The 19,834-nt window shown below is 31.2% G+C and overlaps 1 protein-coding gene across 1 annotated transcript in view; it reads left to right on the top strand.

Moving 5' to 3' along the window:
* Positions 1 to 16,641, top strand: part of LOC113515605 (indian hedgehog protein) — a 56,148-nt gene extending 39,507 nt beyond the window's left edge. The window contains exons 2-4 of the mRNA XM_031911328.2: positions 1,128 to 1,389; positions 12,878 to 13,020; positions 14,495 to 16,641. Coding sequence (XP_031767188.1) covers positions 1,128 to 1,389; positions 12,878 to 13,020; positions 14,495 to 14,962 — 873 coding nt within the window. The 3' untranslated portion in view covers positions 14,963 to 16,641. The remainder of the gene's footprint in view (positions 1 to 1,127; positions 1,390 to 12,877; positions 13,021 to 14,494) is intronic.
* The last annotated feature ends 3,193 nt before the right edge of the window (positions 16,642 to 19,834 follow it).

Genomic DNA, 19,834 nt, shown 5'->3' with positions numbered 1-19,834 from the left:
GCATGAAGCATTGCCACTCTTGTTGAATAAGGTGTTTTGATGTACTGTACCTGCCGTCGTAATTTATAATTTCACTACCGTATCTCTTGTTTCAAATTAAAGTACAGTCATCCAAGTATTGCTGCTTGTTCGTTAAGTTACAGTTTCATATCTAATGAATCGCAGTCCAGTCAACGTATGTGTATGAATACTCGCACGGATTTTTTTAAATGTTAGATAGTAATGCGGTATTTTTATTCTTCATGTAGTTTTGTTAAAAAAATTATAATAAAATAATGCGATATGCGTATACATTTATGTTAGCTAACATGTGAAGAATATAAAGTTACCGAGATCTACTATTATATATGGTAGACTAAGAGAAATCTAACACAATAAGTGTTGAGCTAACAATGCGTATGAAGAGGAAAATTGGATCTCGTAAAGAGATACCGTAAAAAATCAGGAATCACCGAAGGAACAAACAAACATGTATTTCTCGCAACTCTTTATTAGGTGGTTGGAATGTTCGTAGAAATAATTATGTACGGTGCTCCAAAGTATCTGTCGCGTGAATACATCGCCGCGTCGCCCAAGCGGGGCGCCCGGTCGCCTCGATTCGTTACGTCAATCTTTAAATTTTTTCACTACGAAATCTGCATAGAGTGAGTTGACATCGTGCGACAAAGCCGACACGCGGCGCGCTTCACATTGTCCACGTTTCTTTATAAATATTTTGACATTCCCTTTATTTGCACCGCGACGATTCACAAACGAAACTGTGTCGATCCCTTCATGCGGCGTGTTTTAATTTGATTTATTCCTTCATAACAAATGCCCAACATCCTGTGTTGTCTGACCAGTCGCAGAGCGGCGGCGTTTGTCAATTTGTTAGCACATCTATTGGTATTTCTCTTGCTAGGTGCAAACAAAAAGCTCAGAATATCTTTAAAGCTTTGATATTATTTCTTAAAGAACCGTTTGGAGTGCACAGTCTATTTATATTTTAAATAGTTACCGTGAAACACGATGCAAATATTTAGATAAAGGGTTTTTAATTTATTAAAAAAAATTATATATTTTTTTTAACTGTATATTCATTACAATTCATGCTCAAAAATACAATACAAATTTAATATAATTTTCAGAGATGCAAAGAGAAACTGAATACTCTTGCGATCAGCGTAATGAACCAATGGCCGGGTGTGCGGCTGCGAGTCATCGAAGGCTGGGATGAAGAGGACTCACACGGAGAGGACTCGCTGCACTATGAGGGCAGGGCAGTAGACGTAACCACTAGCGACAAAGACAAGAGCAAGCTCGGCATGCTGGCATGGCTGGCTCGCCAAGCGGGCTTCGACTGGGTTTACAATCACGGCCGGTCTTATGTGCACTGCTCAGTCAAAACAGGTACCTACATTTATGTTACTCCTGTGATTAAAATAAAATATGTAGTGTTTCCCATATTTATTCTGGTAGGAGTTTTTGTTATAAGCTCTTAACAATCAATCAACATTATATATGTATTATAAGTTTTTTTATTTGTAGATAGTAAAATATACCTACGTTTATAATACATAGTGTATTTTTAGGTGAAAACACGGCGTTGACTGAGAACAGAAGAAGTGTTGTTAACGTGTCTGTTTTGTATGATGATGAAAAACATTTTTATGATAAATATTTAACTATATTTTTATTTTGTATATTATTTATATATTTGTATATGTATATATCATTATAACACATTATCCAGGTCTCTTCAATTTATCTATAAAACCGAGAACTTATAAACCTTCTGAATATCTTTAGAAACAGGTGTCCATAAACAGCCTGTATTAAACGAGAACTAGTCTTGTATGCCGTGCTTACAGTATGATAATACGCGTGAAGCTATTTTGCGTCAACAAGCTTACATATATTCATATTTGCATATTACTATAATCATATTTAAATTTGTCGTGGGAAATGGTGCTTAGCGCGTTTAAGTCTTTTGTATGGTAGCGTTGGCAGTACATTAGATTAAACAAAAATTTAAAAGTTAAATTACCCACGCTTTAAGCATCAAAATTGCATTTTGCTAAAATATTGGTATTGAAATTCTTGTCTATTTTATTCGAGATAAACACAATTCACAGTTAATAATGTACTCTTTTTCGAAGTAGGTATATAAAAGAAAAATATCTATTTACCTACTTTTCTTATTGGGTTCTCTAGAACAACAATGTTTAGATTTTTTCACTTACTTCAATAATACTTATTGATCTATTTTTTAACTATACTAACTAAATTAGTAAGCACTAATCTGTTGTTAATGGTTTGGTTTTTGCATTTAACATTACTATTACTACTCGAAATCTCTATCTTAACTTCTAGAATAGAGGACAAGAATACTTACAGGGCATCTTTTAGGTCAGTAGATTATAAAAGCATCTACTTGGCTAGATACATAAGCCTTTTTATTAAAAAAATAACAGTATTATAGATTAAACAGAGTATATTTAGGACCATTTGAAAACAGTTAAATTTGGGAATATGAAATACCCATGCGATTATTATCACCTTACGAGTACATAACTGTACAACGTGGTCTACGGGATGGGCCAAATATATAGTTGAACTTTAACGAGAAGAATGCATCTCAGACAACTTCCCGCGCCCGCGCCCCGGCGGTGTCGATCAAACGGACGAACAAGCCTCTTGTTAGCATCCCTCCTTGTCTCACCCACGCCTTTTATTGCCTCTGTCCCTTGTGCACACGGCCGCATCGCAGCCAATCCCCCACTTCTATAATTACGCCGGTGATTCAATGGCTACTTATATCTGTATATGTGTATACAGCATAACGATGAGAGAAGCGAGTATTTATATGTATGTGTGTGTTTTAGATATTATAATGGAGGCATTCCGGGGCGCTCGCATAGCTCCAATTAATTTTGCAGATGAGCCTTCAGAGTAGAAACGGTTTATGAAAGCGAAACTTTGTTACAACTAATAAACATAAGTTGTTGGCTTGACATCTTTAATGGACTATGTTTATTAATTTAATTTATAGTATGAGCTAGTCAGGTTGAATACCTTTTAAAGGATGTATTCTGTTCGTAGTTACTTTTTGTTATGGAATAGTTTAAATTACAAATGCACTATGAAAAATGGATAGATAGATACTTAGATACTATAATTTATGGATAAATATTATCTATTCTTAATTCTTTGTAACCATTTTTATCCTCAATTAATAACTTACTTTACATCATAGTGTTACTTTTATTAGTACATTACAGTATAGCTGTAAACTCTTAGACTATTCTTCATTATACTAATATTATAAATATTATTTATGAGGGTGGATATTTGTCACTTTTTCACGGCAAAACTACTAAACCAATTTGAATTAAGTTTGGTACACCTATAGATTATATAGTAACCTATCACGTAGTATACTTAATGTACTAGTTCACGCGAATAAACCCGAGGGATTTAATTAATATATCCTATATAACTTACCTTTTATACCATAACATCTCATTAAAATCTTATTGCTAGGCATGAGTCTTCTTCATAAGAAAAGGATTCTACCAATGATCCTAATAGAACATTCTATATATGAACGTGAAATAGAACAAAAAGTGTATTACATGTTAAGGATATATATATAGTTCAAGCTTTTGAAGCAAATTTCATAAAAAAAAAATTATATCATTTAAGTGTGATCTTAATATATTAGTAGGTACACACATATTTTTCCATGAACACTATAATACTGATAATTCTTATTTCTTTTAAAGATAGTCAAATGTCATCATATAAATCTAGGCTTATTGTGAATGTTTGCATCAAATCAACAGAAGCACTCATTGTTGTAAGGACTCGAGACGGCAATGTCACCTCGCGATCGGTCGCAGTCAATTTACCGCGATGTTTATTCATTTATTCCGGTGTTTTGTACAACGATCACTACGGTATTAATTTGGAGTTTATGAATATTTAATGTTCTCGTGTAGGTATGTAGCGGTCGTGGCTCTTTGTTGGTCATGCGCCGGTCAAGGTCGGGGCACGCACGAACTCCCTGCGCTCGCGCACTCTCTCCCAACTTACGAAATTGTGCCGGCAATTTGCTAAACTGTCTTTTCAGAGTGCATCTGATGATACTTGTTAAAAAGAAAGAAAAGAGTATAATAGTAAAAAATTAATGCCCAACCGATTTCGAAAAGAAAAAGGTTTACATTTTGACTATTTTTTCAATATTACAGAATGTCTTGCATATTCTGAATATATTTTGAAGATTTTTTAGTTATTATAGAATTATTCTGGCATTAATCCTATATATACAAGATTAAAGTAGTTTTTTTTTAAAGTAAAAAGCTTTGTAAATATTTTGTAAATGAGTAAAGATTTACTCATATTTTCGACTATTCTTTAAAATAAAGGGCTCCTTACATTAAACATAAGTATACATATATGTACTTAGGTATATATATATATATATATATATATATATATATATATATATATATATATATATATATATATATATATATATATATATATATTATATATATTATATTATTTATAGCATTGAAAATTATAAATAAACATGCACACCTAAAAACAATATTAGAAATGAAATTTCACAGTTAAGAATGAAGTGAATCGTAAATTCTAAATTTCTATAATTTGTAAACCAAAACTTTACTGAATTCAGAGTTATAATTTCAAAGGGCTACTTTAAATAATTATATTGTAATTAAATAAAAATCTATATTCCATTTATTTATTTTTAGTATTTTTGTACAATCGTTAGTTACATTATGATTAAACTTGATTTAAAAAAGAAATTAAATTAATAAGAAAACATATTTAAAGATGATATCTACTATAATCTAAACAGTAGCTCATTGATAATTGCATTGAGCCTCGACAAGATGTGCGAGTTCAATCACTGCTCGTTTCGATTTTATTATCTATAAAAAAAAACAATAAAAATAATTCATTCCTTTTTAAATAATATTACTTTTCTTCAAAGTCAAAAAACTTTTATTCTGACTATGCCAGTAGTCGAGATCTTATTTTCGTTAACTTGAATAGATTTTATCAGTAATAAAGTTTAGTTATCCTTAGAACTTCTTAAGAGTGTACTAAGCACAATATATAAGTACAATAAGAAATAAATTCGAAATAAAATCCCATACTGAGTGGCCTGACTAGCATAGCCTAAATTTTATTTTTTTCTTATGAGAGAGACATCTGTGCACTGAGCATAGGTCTTTCCATCGATAATCCACTGATCTTCGATAGTTTGTATTATACAATATTTGTGTATAATACGATATTTCAATATATTCATCAGTGCATTATATTGACAACCTATATAGTTTTCAAAAAATATATGTACCTATTTCTTGTTGGTGATAGTGTGACTCCATATGTCTCGCTCTAACAAACGATATCTGATAGGAACAACAAGTGTGACCAATACTTATTAATAATATTGGATCGTATATTAAATTGAAGTATCGCACTGACTATACGAGCGTCAATAAAACTGTAGCGGATGTTTTTGTGTTGGATCCAATTAATTGATTCTCATTGGTCGGCGAGTGTTTCTTTTATCTAAGCTGTGCTATTTTTTCATTATAATCAATTTAAGATTTTAATTTACACTTTTACAACCATAAGAAATTAGTCGTTAGTACCTATAATATACTTTTATATATGTTAGGTAATATGGTAAGTTTATATGGGATTGATGAAGATGTGAAACCGATATAGTCAAATTTTATTTGTGAATTATATTGTATTTACTTACTATAAAGTAGGTAAATTCATACCTTAATAATGATCTTAAACGTATGAATTATTCATTTTTTGTGATAAGCATTTGTTTATTATTATATCTAATAAGTCACTCCACTTTATTTTAATGTACCTACTAACTACTGGTTTAATTTATGTGTATTTTTCTCGAGAAAGCTTATCTAATTTTTCGATTTGCAGAAAAAAATCTTTTTAAATTAATTAATAATTAAGTATTTTTTTCTATACATTTATTCAAAGTTTAATTCTACATGTAAATTTCTACTCGATTCCTTCTATTCGCATCGAATCTCGAGAAATCTCCTTACGATATATTATAATTTCATGTTTGTAGGCAATTTTAAGAAAATCCTGATTAATAAGCAAATGGTTTCTATTTTTTATATCATACAAGTTTAGATTAATATTGAATTAATAATTTCAATAAGTTTATATTAAGAAAGGTCATACTGAAGCTGGTTTTAGCTAACGAACAAATAATATAAAAAAATTTGGTCGTTCACACAACTCGACGCAAATATTATGTTTATTTGATGAGACAGTGATGTGTAGAGGTGACATAATCTATTACCTATAGAAGTCGTAGATAATTCGATTAAAGAATTAAGTGGAATTTTATTACAAAACTTTGAATATATTTCTTTCTGTACGTACCTAATATAATAAAACACTGTGCCTATTTTTACTTTTTTAAATTTTTCTTTTTATGTAAATGTTCAAAATTTACCTTTTTACGTACAATGACAATTGTAGATTTTTATAAAAAAGAAAATTGATTAACAATTGAAATAGAACAAATACATACAATACTTCAAGTCAACAGACGGCATTTTTAATTACAAATAATATATTATAATTAATATAATAATATGTAATAATAAGGACCAGCATATTTTACGAACAGTAAATAAACGTTGTAAAGACATCAACGCGCTATTGTGATAATTGAAAAAGGGGTAAACGTTAAAAAATTTCATAGGTATTAAAGTAAAATTGACTTATTTATTTTTATTAGCGACATGTTAATTGTATTATTAATGCATTTTATTCTATGTACAATGTTAACATGTTATATGTATGAGTATGCTAATTGAATAGCATCAATACAATCGTACGCGAATGATTGTCTCAGTTTATGTTTAACGTTGTTTGTTCTAAACAATGCTAAGCAATAAAGATAGTTCTACACGTATGAAGCATGCAGCTAATGGGGCGTGACCGCGGTCACCGGGGCAGGTCACACTCGATACGACAGGACAGTCCCATCACAATAGAAGGACAAACAAATAATCTTACTCATGTAACTACATATGGCCAATAAAAACTACAGTAAATTTTATTAAGTGCCAAAAAACGAATTCATAAGTGGCCGTGCCCACGACTTGTAGTGGCTTTTAAAATCTTTGTTCATGTTGAAACGCTATAAAATATTACGAATATGGTCTTGGTACACAGATCAAACTGTTTTTTTGTATGTTTGGTATATGTCAGGTGTTTAAACTTTGCTTCTTAGAACAAAAGATTTTGTAGCTAATATCTGTGTTTTTCCCTAACTACAAATTTAGATGCCCATGTAAATTCGCACCATTAAGGTAGGTAACTACATCATAATGTATCTTTATGTATATTAATTTTCATATAAATATAAGAACGATTCATGTATGAATACAAGTATACCTGAAAATATATTATTTTAAGAATTCCATCATTATTCAAGTAATGTTATAATTAATTTCTTAATCATTATATCATCATATCAGTCCTTAATTGCTCACTGATGAACATAAGCCCTTGGGGCATTTTTCCAATAGTTGTCACGCTTGACAGGCGGTTGGCAACCGCAATTAGGCTTTGGAGATGTTTTAAGAGGCACGCTGCTGCCTATTCGTCGCCCTCCCTTAGTCGCTTCTTACGACACCCACGAAAAAGGAAGGAGTGGCCTATTCTATACCGGGACGATACTCAAATGTTTAAATGACTAAAAGGATTTTAATTACATGTTAGATATATTATACCTTGGATATATTTTTTATATAGTATAGGTATTATATAAAATAGCTATTATGATGATAAATAATTATTTAAATAAATGTGGAACATATACGATTATATATAGACTGTATTTTATTTATTTATTAGAATTAAAATTGAAAGACGATAATAAAACATTGTAGATGTCAAAGTCGTTTATTAGAGATTTAATGTCGTTATGGTCACTGTGTAGACTTAGCATGCAATATCCGCACTGTACCGGTTATAGGGGAAAGAATTCGGTAAAGAATGTTGAAGGATAGAAGCGCGAGTGAGCGATGTTCGGTGAAGCGCGCTGTCCTCGGTGGAGGCTGCGTGCGAAACCCCCATGACATTCGAGACGCGACATCCCGGAAGGTTGCGGCTGGACGGCGCAATGTTTCCACACGCACCCAATGCGTCTTGATCGTGTTGTTTAGTGATTAAACATTAACTGGCTCTTGATTTATTTATATTTGTTTAACTTTCGTGTTCAGTACACATTACTAATGTGGTTTGTCGAATCTTAACACGAATTATTTAATGGTAAATAAAGTCTTACTCAACGTGCCACTAGATTGAATTAACTGTGCTCGCAAGCAAATTTGTCCGATATAACATAAATTAATTGTTTTATTTTGGTGTCATTTGGACTTATTCTAGGTATAACTAATGGTTTTCAACACATTCAAGTGTGCAAAAAATCATTAATTTGAGAGATATTGTTTAAAATAAATTACATTTTCTAAAACACGGTTTTCTTTCAAGATAGGTTAATCTGGATATAGATTTAGAGAATAAAATTTAAGAAATGGACCCAATGCGGTTATTTTAAAAATTTAATTTCTTATACCATTTTAATGCTTTTCACTAATTTATATTCTATTTAGAAATGTGAAAACATTTCTGAATCAACTTCACCGTTTAATTGTTTTTTTTTTAAAGGTCACAAGTAAAAATTTTCGTATTATAAAAGTCCTTATACATTATAATATGAGTATAATGCAATAAAACATAAGAAATTAAAATTAATTTAAATCGCAATCTATAATTTTATTTGAAACATGAGTCAGCGAGATTTAACTTGTATACTTGTATTTAAATTGTATAATAGGTATACCTGTAGTCGTATTTGTTTTATTTTCGTTCACCAAATACAGTAATTTTATTAACTACATATCTATTATTATTATTATTTTTTTGTCATATAGGCAATTCTATAGGTAATACAGATGAATATATTCTTTAATTAAGATTCGATATAAGATATTTTACATAAACAAAAGTTTTTAAGCGAGTTATGTAACGACAGAATAAGATAATGTGTGATAGGCAAATAGATTTTCAAGCAAATTGACAGGATTACCTACAATGACTTTGTGCTTTCTTTTTGGATCACACACTTTATATTAGTATGTCTATACAGTCTATACAGACTGATTCGACCATAACTACACGATCATTATCATCGTCATCATATGAACCATTGATGAACATAAACCTCCTCCTCTATAAGAGGGGTGATATAATTATAATATAATTAATATAATATAATTGATAATAGTATAAGTCAATATATTTAGATAGTATCTATGAGTGCCTATCTATTTATAAATTGTATAATGGAAATACAATTATCTCTTATTGTTTAAAATTTTTTTTTCGTATTAGCTTTATAACCTCTACGCGTATGCATAGATCTTAGACGTAGAAAGACTAATGAATTAGACCACTTATAGATGGCGCATTGAGATAAAACAAGTTAGCTCTACAGAAATATAACTCTGAAAAGTGTAATAGTTTTTGCATGATACTGGAACAAAGATACAGACAGACAGCATATTTATTTTTCTTAAATACCTCCCATGTAAGTACAGACATCATTTAGTTACAATTTTACTATATTAATAAAATTTGGGTCACGAAACCTGTATTATTTTGCAAATATCTAATTATATCTATACCTATCTACTGTACTTATTTACAATGCGTACTTAAGTATGGTAATTTGTATTATTTAAAATTCATAACTTTCAAAGAACAGTGATTTATGATAATCCGAGACATAAATACATATTATATTAGAAAGCGTCGCTTATTTGTACTTATAAATTCGCTACAAAGACTGCTCGCCTCGTGTACATCGTAAAATGATTTAATATTATTTGCATTTGAATGTAGATTCGACAAAACTGATTTATTCTGTTTTTCATCCACGTGTACCTAATTAAATAATGCTAAAAGGTCTTTTCTATTTTATATATAATTTTAATTTCTTTAAATTGGTAATAGAAGTTTATATATAAATATACGAAACAAGAGATGCGCATACCTATAAGGGTAGAGGACATTAGCTCTTGCATGAAACTACTGTGACGATACAGATAAAGTTTTTGTCTCGAATCGTGACTTGTATCAGATAGTTGACATCTTCACGAGGAAATAGCTTAGACTGTGATCTCTACTTAGGCAAGATATACATATTTTTACCAAATAAAATAAAAATTCTATTAGAACTGACATAAATATCAAAAACTAGTTTCTGATCGAAAAATTAATAGGTACTCGTAACAATAAATACTAGGTAATTAATTAGTCTTGTCGATGTCTATAATATTTAATAAAAATTTGGACATAAGTGGGTACTGACAAGTAGCAGATATATATTGACAATACAGTCATAAACCATCAGAGAAAATGATACGGGCAATAAGTATTCATTTCTCTTAAAACATTGTAAGGATTGTACCCATATAACGACGATCGGCGCGGGCGCATGAATCATAGCCAGCGCGGTTTGGCATTTGCATGACCGCGCATCGGCTAATTGATATTCCATACGATATAAATCTGAGTTTCACTGATACGATCGGAAACTTTATTGAAAAAAAAACGACCGTATTTCGGAGTATGAGTAGATAGATTTTTTTCTACATTACCTAAATAGTTTCTGTAACTAGGGATGTTTTCAAGGAAGCGTCTACTTACTTGATAAAAAGAAACTACAGTAGTTAATCATTGACGAGATAGATGTTTTGAGATATAGCAGCTAGTCTCTTAGCAGCTTGCTGTTAACAATTCTTTTGCATGTTTAAAAATGGGTGTTTCGGTGAGAAGTGTCCCGATGAGACCTATCATCTATTTAGATGAATTATGAATAGTGTCACGTGCGTACATTTGTCGTGGTGGCGATGCGTGGTGAGTGGTGAGGCGGCGGAGGCCGGCGGGGCACCGCGCCGCCTAGCTCTCCCGGTGGTCCTCGCGGGGCGGGGTCTCCGCGGCCACTCGGCTGCGCCGGCGCTCCGCCCCCCGCGCGCCTCGCATCCCGCAGCGCCCGCGCTGCTTATCGTCGCATCTTCAGCCTAACGTTACTTACGTCACTGTGAAATCGTACTTTGACCGGTTTTAAGGTCGTACCCGTAACCATTTAAAGGCTTATGAAGGTAGGATCGCGGATTTTAATATTTTACATGAATAAAGGTAATCCGGTCCTTAAATTTTATGGGTACAGAAAACTACCATTATCTCTCATATTATGCTTATTTTGTTACGAATTAGTCTATAAATTTATTTATTCATGAATTTGTTTGGGGAAAAGCTTTTTATAGCCTATTAGGTATACCGACTATTATACCTAATAACTCAAGTAGGTATCGCGATAACCATTATATAAATGTACCATTATATAATGTGTGTATAAAAATATATACATATATAATAATACTAGACCAAAGGGAAAAGAGAATAAATATTGACAGATGCCTTGCCAGCATGTACTTAATTTAAAAATACAATAAAATCAAGAGTATAAATTACGAACAAAAATAGTACTTAAATATACTATTTTTGTTCGTAATTTATACTCTACCTTTCATAAATATGAACAGTAATACTTTTCCTGCAATATAAACCATACATAAAAGATGAACTGCAAAAAAAAAAAACGCACGTAAAGGCGGCCGACACCTATTCAATAATGCGTGTGATATGCTCGCCCAACAATAAACAAACGTCGACAATACGCGCTTGACTTTGAACGAAATCTAATTTGTGTGGTTATTGTGTAATGCGATCGGGGGTCCATCTCATTGTAAATAGTTTGTGATCGAGGATTGACTGTATTTATCGGTCGGTTACACAACAAATCAAAATTTAACGAGCTCGTGCAAACGACGCCAATACCGCCGTGCATCTACAGCCGCCCTGCAAAGATGCTTTAGTCGTGTTTATTTACGCGTATAATTACACCACTCACAGTAATTGTAAATAAAAGTTTAAGGTTTGTGCGGCATACTGTGTACTTTCCATTCTCGCCACTTAATACTTACTTGGTCTATTGTACATGCGCATAGTCGCTAATGTAGCGGCAGAAGGTACACGTTTATAGTTAATGGTCAAAGCATATCTTTCGAATAGCATTGAGTCACACGTAAATACACACTTTTTTTGCATCGACTGAAGAATACAAACAGCCACAATTTAAGCTGGATACGGATTAAAATAAATACAATTAAATATTAAATAAACAAGTTCAGAAAACCAGGGATTGATGCTTTGTTTCTGGTGTCCATTTTTACAAACAATGCGTTGAAAGAATTTACAAAACGGATCAAATTTGTTTATCGCCTTAAAAAGTTTGTCTATGAGCTTATAATCGCCTTTTCTTTGAAAATACGATTATTGTGAGTTTTGCAAGGCACGTCTATGTCACGTTTGGATCCGCTGGTTTAGGCACCTACCTGTATAAAACAGAACCTGAAGCTACTTGGCGCATGGCGTGCCGATAACCTTCGGCTGGCAACAGCGAGCGTCTGCGATTCTCTTTTGTTTCGTATCTTATCGGATTTTAATTACGAGCGTAGAGAAATCTCGTTATTCCTTAAAGGGATATGACTGCTCCGAGCTAATTTACTATCGACCCTTGCACGATTTTATGTTCTCGATTTTATTTTATTGCTGTTGTCTTGTTTTGTATTGGGCACGGCACATACGAATTACTTTCATTTGACATTTTTTACTTATATCAAATTTTAATAATTTATTATCTTCAATGATTTTTTATTTTTCATTCCAGAATCTTCCGTTGGGACTGGAGCTGGATGTTTCCCTTCTGGATCCGTAGTGTACACGACTAACGGAACCCGTGATATTTCTGCTATCCAGAAGGGCGATAGAGTTTTAGCCGCTGATGATGACGGCAAACTTATATATTCAGAGGTAAGCATATTAACTGTACTTAATCTACTCATAAGAGTGTTTATAGGTAGGTAGTGTTCATTTGTCTATAGACATAGATGTAGAACGTTGTGTAACATCATTAGAATACTTAGTTAACTTTATTTATTTATTTATTTTTGTGGTACAACAACAGATTACAAACAAAACTTTTAACAATAGAATACAACAATAGCATTATAAGTTTGCAATCCAATTATAGTTGTACTCAACATTCACAGAGATGAAACAGAATAGGTTGATTTTTACTACAAAAAGAATTAATGATAAAAACTACATACAAAACAAGAATCAAAAACAAAACTACCAAACTATGCTTATAAACTATTAGGTTATCAATGTATGTAAAGTGCTTCTGCAGTGTATGTAATATACTTCAACGTGTAATAAAATACCTTCAATACATATAGGTTATTTTTTTAATCAATTTATAAAGGTGTTAAATGGTGTACACGAATAATTGAAAGCTAGGCTCTGTCACATAGAGATATAATATATATAATCATGACGCGTGATTTAGTGTTATCTTTTCACCGTTGTCTCAAATATTCAGGGGATGAAAAAGACTCGGAGGAATTAATATCATTTTCACCAATAAACATATATTTATCAAAATAAACGAATACTCAATAGCTGTCAGTATGTATATATTTGTTTACTACTGCCAATAGCAATCTATCAAATGAATACTTGTCAGCATGGAGCTAATCATCGTAGATGGAGTATAAATAACACTTTGTTATTGCGATATTGGATTATTTACGTCATATAGGATCATAAAGGAATTTCTTTAGAAATATATGAATGTATTAATATACTTTTAATATTACCTTATGCTTATGTAATATATTTTACTAGAAAATAGGAATAAAATAGAGAGATCTATTTACATTTCTACTTTGTAATAACTTATAATACATATGATATTTTATAGACATTCTCCCTAGAGTGATGTAATATTATATAAAAATGTTAATTGAAAATGGGTGTTCGATTAAAATTTGTAATAATGTCAAATACAAGGATTTAAATTTGTATTTTTTTATAGTTAAATAGATAAGTAAGTCTTAAAATATTTTCGCATATTTAGGTTTTTATATAAGTATAAAATTATATTTTCAATCAACTCAAAAGAAGAAGATTCCCAATTCGGTTGTATTTTTTTATAGTATGTTGCAGTTCGTTAGAAACTGATTTAAAAATTCTTTTTTATCTAAAAAGATATACTTACCTACAGACTGATCCCATAGAAATTTTATTAAAATCGGTTAAGTGGTTAAGTTTTAATATTAAAATAACTAATTTTGCCACAATTGAAGTCAGTTTAAATTAATTATTTTAAATTCAATAAATTATTTTTAAAATTTTCTTTATTCAATATAGAATAAAACCTTATTCTTATATGATACCAAATTAATGGTATTCCAAATTTTCATAGTCATTCTTTCCATTTCAGGTTCTGACATTCATCGATCGAGACCCGAACGCCACGAGGCAGTTTATACAAATAACTGCGGAAAATGGCGTGACAATATCGACGACGCCGTCGCACCTGTTGCTCCTCGCAGCCGCTGACGGGTGGCGGGAATCCTTCGCAACTAACGTGCAAATTGGCGATGTCCTCTTAACGAGAGGGCCGGGGAGTGTGATGAGACCGTCGAGAGTGGTCAATACTCGAATAACGTCGAAACACGGTGTTTACGCACCCCTAACTAAATCAGGGACTATAATAGTAGATGATGCTTTAGCATCCTGTTACGCGCTCGTCAGGAGTCACTCGCTGGCTCACGCGGCTATGGCTCCACTAAGGTGGATGGCAGGATGGAGCAGCACCAAAGAGGTACCTCGTGGTGTCCATTGGTATGCTAGCGCGCTGTATACTTTTGGAGACTTAATATTGCCATCTTCGTATAAATATCAGTAAACGATAACTGTGTATGGTGAAAAATTTGATAGTGACGAGGAACGTTGAACGCGCGCAGGACGTGTCGAATTAGGACACTTTGTAAATATAACCAGTGTAAATAAAATGTGACAAATTGACAGACTTTGTAGACAATATAATATATAATTATTATTATTCATGTCAACAACGATATACCTTCACTTGAATTTATTTATTAAGTAGTTTTAGGAGCATATTTGCAAAATTTGCATATTATATAATTACGGTATGAATATTTGTAAATTGTGTCGGTATTGTTATTCTGCACAATGCAGAAATACTTAATGTATGCGCTTATATTTTTTAAGTACCTAACTGTATAAATAGTTATAATTATTACTATTTTTCTAATAGCAAATCTAGTAAAAGAAGAATCTCCAATTGACGACTCATTTCAAAATATAGTAGACATTCCATAACTATTTTAATTTCCAACTGTTTAAAAAAATATGAAATTGTGATCTTGGATATCCTAAAGATGTGCCTTAAAATTTTTATTTATTGTTATTTATAAGCTAGGCAACATATATTTATACATTGACACAAACATTGGAATCCTGAAAACGACGTTTAATTGTTATGAAATACAACGCATTTATCTGTAGATACCTTTGTTATTTTATAATGACTGGTAAGCATTTTGATCCACTTTTATTTTATGTCTTACCAAGCTTTTTCCTACCTTCATGAAAACAACTAACGGTGTATTACAAAATGTATTATCAATAATAAGAGTTAGTTAGAGCTTGAATTTTATCACTCAAGGTGGCTCTTAAAGATCGATTACTAGATCTTGAACTGAAGTTTGGGTTCCTATAATTTGAATTTAGTGGAGTGATGTATATATGCGCTAGACAGTGCATAAACGTTTAGGAATAATTAATAATGTAATATGAATTAATTTATTACAGTTGAACCCTTACCCAAGAATGAAATTTTAATTGAGACTCTCAAGTCTTTTGACTTGTAATAATAAACTATTTAGTAATTAGTGCTTGTATAGAACCTATGTACTTACTAACAAAAGTTACAACATGAATGTATGTACTTACCTATCGGAAAGCTTTAACTATCTAATGTATGACGACAGTAATATGCCATAATGATTGCCATATTAAGGTTAGTTTATAAAACTGAATAATACAATGTTTCTCGTTCATTTCGATGACGAGGAATAAAGCACAAGTTAATATAAGTACTAAGTTAATTTCTTGTATCTATATAATTTATTTGCAAATTAACACATGTAGATGTCTTGGCATGAAATGTACTTACGCATATTAATTATTTAAAAGTTCATATTGAATGAAAATCTGTCTATCAAAGAGTAATAGGTATTAGGTATTATGTTCAGTAATATAGATTTAGTTAAAATTTATTCTACAATAAGTAATTATTATATTTTCATCCAAAAATATTGTACGTATTATTTTTTGATAGACGCTTTTTTATGGATTAATTCAACTTGTAAATTTAATACAATATGTAATTATTGTGCTTTTATATTATTTATTTATTGATGTTATTTTTGTATGGATATAAAAACACCAGCTTAAAACGAGGTGTATTATTTTTCCTTGCCATGTTAACAGAGAATAATTATAAAAGCTTTTTATAAAGATCTTTAGATACTGTGGTTAAAATATCAACGCGATTGTGTCCCCTATGATGTCAAAATTAATAAAATGTTGGTTTTGTGGAAATAATGAAGTATTTTTTTAATTTTAAATATTAACAATGCAAACAATAATTTAATAATCTCTTTACATTATTGACAGATATAATTATAAAACAATACAAAAAAATAATATAACTTAATTTACTGTAGCTTGATTCTATGAAGAATTTATTAATATTGTTTATTCTATTTAATAAAATGTTATTGATAACAAAATTTCAATAGCTAATTCTATATTTTGCAGACTGAGTTTCCTTATGTAACGTAAAAGGGAGGGATGACTAAAGAAATAAAAAAAATATATGATAATAATATAGGCGGCTATGAGAAGTGTGAATCAGAGAACGACTGCTGATAGGAATAGGAAATGACAAAGAAAAAAGAAATTGTAATAATTATATCTTATGTGATAGTATCCATGGCAGACTTTTGAGAACTTTGTGAGAGAAGGCTTCGCATAGGCGTGTGAGTTGCAATCTAATTTTACACGAAATACCATTTAATGCGTAGTCACGAAATTTGTGTGTTGATCTGGTGACTCTGTAATTCCTCTAGATTTTAATATGATATTCCTCCTATCAGTTGTAATTTTGTTTAGAGGTATCTACGTAACTTATAAAGTCTGCTAAAAAGAATTTTGAGAATTTCCATTAGGCGTAAAATAATGAGTTCCGCATTATTTGCTTTTTTTATTACAGCACGACATTTAACCACACCATTTTGTGCGAACACAAACATAATATTGCTCTTGAACACGATCAACTGAAAAAAAAATAGGACGAAGGAAACACGTTACGGGAAAGGTAATTCCACATTTTTAAGCTGCAGTTCACGTAAGAGTTGGCAAACTTACTTATACGCGAGCGCGGGCGGTCTACAGTGTATGGATGTAGCCGCTGGCCTTTTCTCATTGTGCGATATTGGAACGAGGAAGGTAAAATAAGGAAATGAAGTTTTTCTGGGTACTTAAAATAAAATAGGGAACTGAATACACTGAAGGAGACTTCATTTCTAAGTAATTACAATTGCATATGTTCTAGAGTTATGCTCACCTCAACATCTTCCACGTTATGGATAACTCGTCTCTGCAGAATATCGAGAGCGTATAGAAGGTACTGAGCGGAGCTATCCTAGAGGTGCGAACAGCTTTCTCACGTAGGTAGATATAAAAATAGTATATGTTAATTTTTTTTTATTTTGGCGCATGTTATTAAAATTATTGGTGATTATTTCTTCAGAATCGATCCATGACACTCCTAATGTTGCCGGCATTCATAGTCTACAGTACTACAGTGACCGTTTACCATCAGATGGACTGTGTAATTTATTTGCCATCTTAGTTCTATAAAAAATACATCAGGATTTTACATATATATAGCAAACACTACATGATAACCTACATCACGTACACCTAACTCGATATAAAAATTCAATTCCTAAATAAGTCTGAACTCGGAACCTCGAATCGAGCCTGATGTGATCAAAATAAACGTAGGACGTGCCGAGATACAGTAGCTACAAAAGTTGCTATATAACCGTAGATAAGTACGTGAATTATTATTGAATTCAATTTGAACAAATAAGTTTATAATGATTAACAGTACCTATTAGATAAGAAAAACCAAATCTATTTTAATTAGATAGCATAAATTTTGAAAACTACCAACTAATGAGCAATAACTAGATAGATAATGTCACAAATACATGAAGATAATATAGAATCAAAACGATTTTTGAATTTTTATCTCTAGATGTGGGTAGGAAAGGGATACATAAAGTAACCACTATAATAATATAAAATAATATTAAAATAACTTGTTGGACACTTAGGTTTTAGTTTCACTTTCGACATTTTAAGAATAAAAAGTGGTAATTAACAGATGGTTAAAATTATAGTAATTGGACCAATTTCCATCACGTGCCATGCGTTCACTAGTTTTTAGTGTCGCGATTTTTTCTTAATTTTTATAAAATAAGGTCTTTTTTAGTAGTTCTGTACTATTAGTATATGCTGACAGAGTACCAATAAGAGCTTATTAATGGATGAAAATGAATCGGTAACTATATCTGTGCATCGGTTTACATTGGTCACAGATAATATAATAATATACATTGATGAAGCACCATTAAGATATGGATAGGTGAAGATGAAGCCGGTCAATAGGCTCATCGTGACGAATACAAAATTACACACGATGCTTTCTAGGGGGAACTGTTTAAAAGTCGACCTGATAGGGTATTGCTAGCAATGGGACAATTAGACCTCATTACTAAAAATCTTTTTCCTTTACATGATAGACTATTAGTGATACTGATGATAGATATATTACTCTTTTATCTATAATTAAGTAAAATGAGTAATACACATATACAATAAAATAATTTTTTATTATATTTTTAAGGAATATAAGTTCATTAGAACTTTGTAACATTACTGTTGAAAATTTAAACTGCTTGAAAAATAATTTCTATAATTACTATACGTTATCATCGAACATATATTAAGACTTACATTTTCATCTTTTTTTTTATATTTTAAGGTAAAAGCCCTTAAAATATAAAAAAAAATACATTTTCATCAAATAACCATGTGTTCATCTTAGCGCTGGTTTTTTTTTTGTAGGTATTTACGTTAACCGTTTGTCACGAGTTTAATGGACTTAATAATGCCACTGAAGTACTTAATGCCTTGAAATTTTATATAATTATTATAATTTTAGTTAATCATTGGCAAGAAGCGTTTCTCTTTCATAAAAAGTGATCCAGAACCGATTGCATACAACATCAGCTATCTGCAAAATATTTGAGGTAATAGCGCCATCTAGTAGGTAAGTTTTAAATTTTGAAGACATTTTACATTCTATTACTTCTTGTTTCCAGGTTCAAACTAGGCATAATTCTATTCATTTAGGTAGCGTTTTGAAGTGTTTTGTCGTCGTTACTTTATCAACAGTTTATTATCCAGTCCGAATATAGGCCTTCCTCATAGACTGCTATTGAGAATGGTCCAAATATACTTGTAACCCTCAGCTAACTGCAATGTCATCGTGTCTTCAAGTAAATTCATTTCACTCAATTCAAGCAATTTGTTATATATTTTAATTGTTGATATAAAGGAACCCACAAAATGCATAGCCAATAAAGATGATGGTAAAAGCAGTTTCTGTGTCTTA

This window comes from Galleria mellonella, unplaced genomic scaffold, assembly GCF_026898425.1.
Source record: "Galleria mellonella isolate WM207_F2 unplaced genomic scaffold, CSIRO_AGI_GalMel_v1 utg173, whole genome shotgun sequence".
In the NCBI taxonomy this organism is placed as follows: domain Eukaryota; kingdom Metazoa; phylum Arthropoda; class Insecta; order Lepidoptera; family Pyralidae; genus Galleria; species Galleria mellonella.
Note: the sequence above shows the minus strand (reverse complement) of the source record. Positions and strands in the feature narration are given on the sequence as shown.